Below are 9,279 nucleotides of genomic sequence, written 5' to 3'. Positions count from 1 at the left end.
ACACACACGCACCAAGGGAAGGACATCAGCCAGCCAGCATCATCCAACACGCCTTGCATCCACTCCATGCACCAGCGATGGTGACAGCAGGAGAGAGAGGGAGAGGAGGGAGAGAAGGAAGAGTGTGCCTGCCTTGCCTTGCCTGCCTGGCTGTGTGGGATGTGTGTCTGCACACCCACTCATTGTCTGTGTCTGCGTGTGCATGTCACCATCTATACACACACAGGCGTGTGAGACAGAGAGAAGCAAGCAGCCACCACACACATACACACACAGTGTGAATCACAAGCAGACACAGCATTAACGACATGCACACAGTCACAATCACATGCAAGCATGCAAGTGCAACGCACCGTGAGGTGGCATCAGACTGCCTGTCAGCGTGTACGTGCGTGTGTTCACACTCGTGTGTGTGGGTCGATGCAGCCCATCATCCCTCTGTGTGCGTGTGAGCCAAATGCATCCACAGCAGCAGGAGTGCGTGTGAGATCACAACACCCACCACAGCCACGTCCACCTCTCCACCCTTCACACACACACACAACACACACACACACCCCACACAGCAGTCAAACCAATTGACAGAACTCACCCAAACTCACAGTGCCAGCGTGTCATGGGCCTGTGCAGCACATATGTTAGCCTCACTGACCGTGGGCAACGCCTTGCATGCCTTTGGCCCTGCACACATCCATGGTTTGGCGCTGTTGTGCGTGTTCTCTGCTTGCACCTGTTCACCATCACACCATCACCCACCACACCCCACACAGTCCACGGAACCAAACGAGACCACCCACAACAGAACCGCCAGTGAGTGCTCGTCACAACGCGCACCCTCGCCCTCCTCTCCACCAACCCTGCGCCAGCCACGCACACGAACAACGCAACCCACCACCTCCACTCAAACACACAAACGCACCTTGATTCGCGTTTCGATTGTTGCTTGTCACTTGTTTGTGTGTTTGGTCTTGTTGGTTCGTGTTTGGGCGATTGGTGGAAGATGCCACAAATAATCGCCCACTGCTGCGTTTGTGCGGCAACTGCTGTTTGCTTTCTGCGTTTGTTTGTTGAAGGGCGGACTTGCTTGCTTTGCTGGTTGGTTGGTTGGTTGGTTTCAATGAGACAAGAAGAAGAAGAAGAAGAAGAAGGGGAACAGCACTGTGTGTGAGTGCAACGCAGGCTCACAGGCCTTGCAGGCTTAGGAGGGAAGGGGAGAAGAAAGGGGGATGGAAAAAGAAGAAGAAACACACACAACCAAACACACAACACACACACAGCTGTGGACAGCATGCACCCCTCTCCTCTCCTCTCCTCCTCCTTCGCTCCCTTCTCCCTCCTCCTCACAGTCACAACAAACAATCAACAGCCACAAAGGGCTGGAAGAGAAAACAAACAAGGGGAGGAGGCAACAGGCACCCAGCCAGATCGCCATGGAAGCAATAGGCGAGGCGATGGGGGTGGGGGGAAGGAGAACACCATCCATCAACACGCACATCTGTTGGGAGCCCCACCTCTTGTGTCCTTGCTTCCCTCTCCTTCCTTTCCTTGGCCTGGGTTGAGTTGGGTTGGTTGAGGTGGCACAGCTCGCCATGGCGTGGCATGCGTGGTGGGTGTGGGCATGGGTGTTGGATGTGGATGGGTTCCTCTCTCTGCGTGTGTGAAAAAGGGGTGGAGGGAAACAGTGGAAGGGGTGGCAGCAGCAGAGAGGAGGAAGAAGGAGAAGAAGCAAGGGGAAGGGGTGGATGTGAGCATGCCATGCGTGAGTCGACAACAACAACAACATATGGGGTGGAATGATGATGTGCTTGGTGTTGTGTGTGTTGTGTGATGGCACAAGCACACAAAGGTCAACCACAATTACACACACACACACACACACAGTCAGACATGGCATTGCAGAGTGAGATGGTGCACCACCATGCACACGCATGCACAGCAATGCAAAACACAACCGTCACAACGACAACATATCTCTCCCCTCATCTCCATCCCCCAAATGCACGGTCACATGACCAGGTACACAGCCGTGGTGGTGATGATGGCCATGATGAACGCCTTCCTCCCAACTTTCCCTCAACCCCCTTCCACCAAACAAGCACAGCATTGCGTGCCCTCACCTCGTGCATCGTGTCGCTGTCGGCGTGGTTGATGGCGATGCACACGCATGTACACGCACACATACACACATCGCTGTGTGTGTTCCCAGTTGAGATGAGCAACGGAGAGAGAGAAATGGGCGACATGACATGATTGGCCAATCAACCCCAGCCAATCCAATCCAGCATCCACTGCCGTGTGTTGCCTGCTGCAGTCATCATCACAATCACACAATCACAATCACACAGGTGCAAGCAAAAGGAATGAGCCACTGACGTATGTGCCGTTGTCATGTGACACCACCACACGATTTCACATGCATGTGTACGCGCACCCCCATCCCCCAACCAACATCATCGCCCTCCTATCACTTCCCTTCCCTCTCCCTCCTTTCGCTCTGCACTCCCACGTCGCCTCATCACCACCAACACCACCACCACCACCTTGTCACTTTCCTCCTTCCCCTGCTTCCCACCACTCCACACAACTCAGCCCACCACCAACCAACCGCCAACGATCATCCTCACCTGTGCTCGATGCAGTCAGCCAGCCAGCCGATGTGCCACAGCGAAGCCAGAACAAAAGGGAACCGCAATCACATGCCACGGCCACCATCATCATCGCTGATGGAGCAGAAAGAGGAGATGAAGGGGAAGAGTGGTGGGCACGGGCCGTGCCCTTCCTTGTCTTCATCGGTGCAGCCCCAAACACGGTGCACAGCGCACAGGCACACGCACGGCCACCATCACAGCAGCACCACCAGCAGCAGCTTGCATGCCTGCCTGCCCTGCGTGCCTGTGAGGCAAGAAGAAACCAACCAGAGACGAACAACAATGAGCGGTGGTGGTGAGGACACCAAAGGAGAGACACAAGGGACCACGCATGGGAATATGCAGCATCTTGTGGGCGGGGTGCATCACCTACACACAAGAACAACGAAACAAGCACCCAACAATCAAGCAAGCAGGCACACCATCACATCCACCATATCCACCACTGCTGCAATACCTGTGTTGGTCGCTGTCTCGAGCACGCCTCAACAGTTCCACATCACATGGGGAAGGCTGATGAAGATGATGATGACACAGAGCAAAGGGGATTAGTTGGGAAAAGGAGGAAGGAAATTTGGTTGGGAACACCCTGCACACGTCCGCCTGCAGCCACGCACACACGCACACGCACATTTGAGTTGTGTGGTTGATTCACGTGAGGCACACGTCAGTGCAACCACCCCACAGCCAATGACTGCTTTGGTGCGTTGGCACACATGCGTACATGCGTGCGTGTACGTGCGAATGAGAACTACCGCACACACACACACAGCGGCAGCCTCTCACCTCGTGCCTTCTTCTCTCACACATTTGTGTGTGCGTGTATCGCCCTGCTCGTGTCATGAGGGCTTGGGAAGAGAACGGCCACTGCCCTGTGCAAAATCACACAGTACATAAGCGCAAGCACAAACAACCAAATCAGCAAGAATGACGCCACGCAGTGAGCCAGCATGGCAGAAACAAACCGCATCCACCTCCTTTGTCACATTCACATCACCACATCATCACTTGTGCACGCACATGTCACAGACAACACACCACAACCAGCACAAGCAGCACACCTGCGCATGCGTGTGTGCGTGCGCCGTCTACATCCACCACAAACCACTCACCACCACCATCGTCGTCGTCGTCACGCGAGGCAACGGCGCATCGACGCACATCACACTCTGCATGTGTGCGCGTGGAGAAAGAGGTGAGTTGTCTCAGAATCAGGCTGTCAACGACAACAACGCCCATTGCCACCACCAACAGACCCAACGACATCCAACCAGCACCGCACAATCATTCCCCATACATGCTGATGTTCACACCCAACACATCGCACACCGCCCACATCACCACCACCGCCATTCATCCCACCTCCATATCCATGGTCGCAGCCGCTGCTGTTGGTGACCAGTGACGACGACAACGAGGTGGAGATGGACGAGAGACGGAAGGCCAGTTCATCCACAATGCAGCCACACATCAGCTGTTGCTGGTACTGCTGGTGGTGGTGGAAGCGGTGAAAACAAACGGCCCCTTGCCACGCCGTGTCCATTTGCTCGCTCGCTCGGCTGCTTGGCCGGTCGGTTGGATGGAGACGATGCATGGCCTGTGTCCAAATCAATCGAAAAAGGGAAAGGGAGAAGAGATACATGAGTGGACAGAACAGACAAGGAAAGTGGGAGGAGAAGGAGGAAACACAACATTTCAACCAACGCACACACACGCACACACATCTCAGCCGCCCTCTCACCTCCATCACCCGTCACCGTCATCGTCGTTGGTTCCACCGCTTCATGCGCCTCCTCAACGCTGTGAATTGTGTGTGCACAGACGCAAGAAGGGAGGATGCAGGGGGTGAGGTTGACAGCGAAGCATCATCAATCACACGCTAGCCCCATCCAACCATCCGCTTTGACACACATCCACACGCACACATGTTATCTCCACTCATCCCACCACCATGCACGCATACGCACACACATTGCTCACCTCTTCGTCAGAGCGACTGACATGTGCATTGTCTGCCTCACGCCAGATTGAGGCTGGTGTCAGCTGGGTGTGATGGCGGCTGTGCAGTCGATGGTGATGGTGGTGGTGGCGGTGACAGCGAAGCTGAGGTGGAAGAGAGGAAAGGAGAGAGAAATGGAGAAGGTTGATGAGGATGTGGCATTCATGGCGGCTGCTTTCTCCTCCTCTGATGTGGCCCTGGTGCGCATGCAACCAACACACAACGACAAGACACAACGATACCATCACACACAAGGCACGGGTATGGCATGTGAGCACAGCAAGCGTGTTCACCTTCCTGCTGCCCCCTCTCTTTTGCTTTCCTCCTCCTCGCCCCACCATAACCGCACACACACACACACACACACACACACACACACACACACACACACACACACACACCTGCACATGATTGCGTCGCTGTGGTTGGATGTGCCCGCCATGACCATGGACGTGTGTGTCCGCAGCTGCTCCTCCAATCCATCATGTGTGCATCGCCCATCATCCTCAAACGATCCTCACACAGTCGCCGCTGCAGCCACAAGCATACACACATTGCGTGTGAGCTGCACAGCTACACTGGTGCACGAGACACAGCAGCAGCAACACCAAGCACCCACAACAGCAACACCACCAACACATGCACCATGTGCCAACCAAAGCATGCATGATGGGCTCACCTTGCTCACGCATATGGGAACGCTGCATGAACACAGCAGTGGCAGCCGAATCGGGGGAGTTGCAGCAGCAGCAGCCGGCATGCTAGCCCACTTCCATCAACATCCTGATGTGTGCTGGTACCTCACCACCTGTGCATGCGTGTGTGTGTGTGTATGTGCGTGGTTGCGGGCAGCGTGGATGGGAACAGAACACAACAGGCACAGAGTAAGCCATCATGTCAGCACAGCAGAACGAGTGATTGACATCACATGCACCACGTGTCGGTGTGTGTGTGTGTGTGTGTCGATGCGTGTGATCATCATCCCCCATCAACCCTCTTCCTTGTTCATTTCATCGCACCCCATCACCATCACAGCCCCATCACACAACCAACAACCACTCATCATCACCCACATGCCATGTGTGAGGCGAGTGCAGCTGGTACGCGTGACAAATATCCTCGACATTTCCCTCATCCTGCTTGCGCGTGTGCATCACCTGTGAGTGTGTTTGTGTGCAAGCACCAGCATGGTGAGTGGGAGGGAAGAGGGAGCGTTGATATGTGCACAGCTACACTGCTGCTGCCACTGCTGGTGTTGTGCATGCATGTGTGCGAAGGAGAAGAAAGGGAAGAGGGAGAGAAAACAGAAAACAGAAGGGAAGGAACAAGACATGGTGCACCCCATCCATCCATCCATCCCTCTTCCTCACCACCACCACACACCATCGTCCTCTGTCACCAGCCAGCCAGCCACACCACACCACACCACACTCACCCAGCATCCCCCACTCCACCTCATCCATCCATCCAACACACATCTCCTCTCCGTTTCCCCTCTTCTTCTCGCCCTCACCTCTGCTGCTGCTGCTTCCAGCTGAAAATGCAACTTGTGCTGTCGCCACCTGTTCCCAGCTGCAAACAGCCAGCTTCTGCCAGCAGCAGTGGGCGATGGGTTGTTTGTTGGTTGGTTGGGGAATGTGTTCAGCAGCAAGTGGTGGCGGTGGTGCAGTCTCTGCTGCTGCTGCATCGGCGGTGGAGGGTGTGTTGGCTGCTGCTGCTGTTGTTGTGATGGCCGCCAGGGAGAGCGAGACAGAGAGGGGAATATAAGCAGCAGCTGCAAGGTGGAGAATGTGCAGGTGTGCAGGCAGTTGTGTGTGAGAACGACGAATGAGACACTACATGAAGCAAGGCAAAACAGGCAGCCACACCACACACATGCATGCACATTGATGTGGGACAACAAGGGGAGACAGGAGCAGCAGAGACAGCGATCACAGACACGCACACTGGTGCTGTGCTCATCACGCACATGCACATGCAGTGGTGCACTCACGTTGCTCATTGCTTGATTGTTTGTGGTGTGTTGGCGTTGCTGCTTCCACAGCCGCACAGCGTGGCTGGATGGTCATTACATGGCAGCGCCCGTCTGTTCATCCCACCAGAGCAGTGGTGGTTGGTGGAGGGGAGGGGTGACAGCAGCTGGTTCAAGGGCCCTCTGTGGCGACAGCAGAAGGAAGGAGAAACAAGGGAGGGTGGTGATGGTTGTGGTGTTGAGGGTGGGAAGGGAAGGATGTGAGCAAACACACAAGAAAATGAGGAGGTGGTGATGATGGCGTGTGGATGGGTGGAGAAGAGCACACACACGTCGACACACACACACCCTCACCTGCCACGCGTTGTCGCCACTGAACAGGTTGATCCTGGCAGACGCCAGCAGCGCTGACAGCAGCACATACCACAGTTATGCCACACACGAGTGGGCAGATGGTGAGAGTGGTCGAATGGACACGAGAACAGGCGAGCAACGCACACACCACACCATACGCCCCGGTCTCCAGCGCCAGATCCGTGCACGTGTACTTGTTGAACTCTTCTTCTGCCTGCTTACATGAGGGGTCATATCCAACCTTTCCCCTCACGGCCCATTCGCTCTTCGCGAAACCTCCGGCACGCGCACACCAACACAATGTCCCTGCAAACGTGCAAACACATGGTATGCGTGCGTGTGTGTGTGTGTGTGTGTGTGTGTGTGTGTGTGTGTGTGCGTGTGTGTGTGCGTGTGTGAGGTGGATTCAGATAGACACGCACACAGCATCAAAACCAGTTGACGCCGAGGCAACGCACGACACACAAGTACACGATAACACACAACACATCGCACACGTAGCACGACACACCTGCCGTCGGGCAGCTTGGGGAGGTGGTTGTGCATGGCATCAAGAACGAGCAGATTTGGTGGTGCCCCTGCACAACAGGGAAAAAAGACACATGTCAAGCAGCGGCACCCCGACAGGTTTGGAGTGAGATCGCAGTGGCACAAGAAGGGCGAGTGGTGGTGCATTAAGCGACACCAACCTCTCAAAACCCAGCAGCAGCAGCAGTGAACATCGAACCTCACATCGCACCACGTCACACCACGGGCAACACATGCGCAGACCTGAAGGTGACGAGGTATTTCCTGTTTGTGCGGGCGGATCGCGTCGCTGCTCCGGTGTGAAATGAATGCCACCGTAGAGAAGAATGGCATGGACACATCGAGGCGGTCATGGTGGTGGAATTCACTGAAGTGGTGTGATGAGATGGACCAGACAGGATTGGTGAAGCGTGTAAGCATCAGCAGTCGCACATGGTGCGTGCCAACCCCATATTCACTTCTATTCCAACACATACACACACACACACACACACACACACATACACACACACACACACACCTGTGTCAGTACCGTGGATGGACGAGGAGCAGGTGACGGACGAGCCAGGGCATGCGACACAGCAAGCCGTTGCCAGCCAACACACACCACCATACCACATCTGGAACGGACAGCATGGTTGTGTCCACCGCACTTGCGGCTGGATCGACGATGAGGATGGAATGCGAGTTGCATGGAATGCCGTAGCAGGAAAAAGCCATTGTCCGCAGCCACGCCGCTGATCCACTTGCATCCGCCGTGTCGCAGTTCACCAAGCGTGGTGGTGTCTGCTGTGCCCGTGCTGCGATCAGTGGTCACACCCGTCGAGGAGGGTGTTGTGAGCTAGCCAGCACGCCGCCTGCAGTGCCCACATGGCTCAACTGGCTTGCAGACTGTTGATGGTGGTCGTGTCATCCACTGCTGCTGTCACTGCTGCTGCTGTCACTGCTGCTGCTGTTGATGGTGTTGATGGGCTGTTGTTGAGCACAGAGGTGGTGGGAGTTGTATCAGCGGGATGGATGCCGTAGATGAGGCCGTTGTTGATGACGACGCCACCAAACCCCAATCGCAGTTGCCAGTGCCCTGCCGAGTGCATCTTGGATGCTGTTGCCGGACGGTGGGCTGACCGACTGTGTTTTGTGGCTTGTAACACACATGCATGCAACGGGCCCAAGAAGGAGACCTGCTTGTGGTTGTTCACTGCCTGCTGGCTGGCTGGCTTGTCGTGCACTTGTCGTGCTTTTGTCCCGGTCGCAAGTAGCACAGCAGTTGGTACCCCCCTTCCCTTTAGTTCCGCCACGCAGAGCACTGCTCCATCAAGCCATTCGCCCCTCCGTGTGCGTGCATGTGCGTGTCTGTGTCTGTGCCTGTGCGTGTGCGTCTGCCTTCCATCACACAGCAGTGAACCCTTTCAACAACAAAGTGCTGACTCGGCACAATTCTGTTTGTGTTTTGTGGGAAGAAGACAAGAAGGAAGATGCGTGCAACGGCAGTGTGACAGCGCTGCTGCTGTTTGTGGTTGGTGGCTGTGTGCTGTGTGTGTGCTGTTCAGCCTCTGTGGTGAGCGTCGTCTCAAGCTCAAGTCCAGTGCAGCAAGATCAAGGTGTGTGTGTGTGTGTGTGTGTGTGTGTGTGTGTGTGTGTGTGTGTGTGTGTGTGTGTGTGTGTGTGTGTGTGTGTGTGAAATGACTTGCGTGCCATCCCCTTCGTCCCATCGCTGCTCTCACCTACCAACCAAACCCCCCCCCCACACGCACACTCGCACACACCGTGCTGACAAT

The 9,279-nt window shown here is 55.4% G+C and overlaps 4 protein-coding genes across 4 annotated transcripts in view; 1 reads left to right on the top strand and 3 right to left on the bottom strand.

Annotated features, from left to right (window-relative positions):
• Positions 1-1,102: 1,102 nt before the first annotated feature.
• Positions 1,103-2,798, bottom strand: PTSG_13264 (uncharacterized protein). Its single transcript, XM_004989841.1, has 3 exons — positions 2,625-2,798; positions 2,118-2,305; positions 1,103-1,649 (listed from the first exon to the last, which is right to left on the bottom strand). The coding sequence occupies exons 2-3, from the start codon at positions 2,246-2,248 to the stop codon at positions 1,199-1,201; spliced, it is 582 nt and encodes a 193-aa protein (XP_004989898.1). The 5' UTR covers positions 2,249-2,305; positions 2,625-2,798; the 3' UTR covers positions 1,103-1,198.
• Positions 2,799-3,456: 658 nt separating this feature from the next.
• PTSG_12839 (uncharacterized protein) lies at positions 3,457-6,649 on the bottom strand (the record flags this gene model as incomplete). The annotated part of the gene is made up of 10 exons (XM_004989840.1): positions 3,457-3,520; positions 3,754-3,817; positions 3,978-4,137; positions 4,181-4,245; positions 4,390-4,441; positions 4,629-4,751; positions 5,047-5,178; positions 5,721-5,804; positions 6,161-6,421; positions 6,641-6,649. Coding segments are annotated over 10 exons (1,014 nt in total), but the record flags the coding sequence as incomplete, so codon positions are not given.
• Positions 6,650-6,715: 66 nt separating this feature from the next.
• PTSG_09095 (uncharacterized protein) lies at positions 6,716-8,595 on the bottom strand (the record flags this gene model as incomplete). The annotated part of the gene is made up of 8 exons (XM_004989839.1): positions 6,716-6,802; positions 6,974-7,026; positions 7,127-7,187; positions 7,267-7,279; positions 7,485-7,551; positions 7,745-7,790; positions 8,117-8,301; positions 8,394-8,595. The coding sequence occupies 8 exons, from the start codon at positions 8,593-8,595 to the stop codon at positions 6,716-6,718; spliced, it is 714 nt and encodes a 237-aa protein (XP_004989896.1).
• A 381-nt stretch (positions 8,596-8,976) lies between these two features.
• Positions 8,977-9,279, top strand: part of PTSG_09094 (uncharacterized protein) — a gene marked incomplete at both ends in the record, with an annotated part of 3,856 nt that continues 3,553 nt past the window's right edge. Inside the window, 2 exons of the mRNA XM_004989838.1 lie at positions 8,977-8,980; positions 9,052-9,102. Of these exons, the coding sequence (XP_004989895.1) occupies positions 8,977-8,980; positions 9,052-9,102 (55 nt within the window). The remainder of the gene's footprint in view (positions 8,981-9,051; positions 9,103-9,279) is intronic.

Source organism: Salpingoeca rosetta (assembly GCF_000188695.1).
Source record: "Salpingoeca rosetta unplaced genomic scaffold supercont1.27, whole genome shotgun sequence".
Taxonomy (NCBI): Eukaryota; class Choanoflagellata; order Craspedida; family Salpingoecidae; genus Salpingoeca; species Salpingoeca rosetta.
This window is presented reverse-complemented; position numbering and strand designations above follow the sequence as displayed.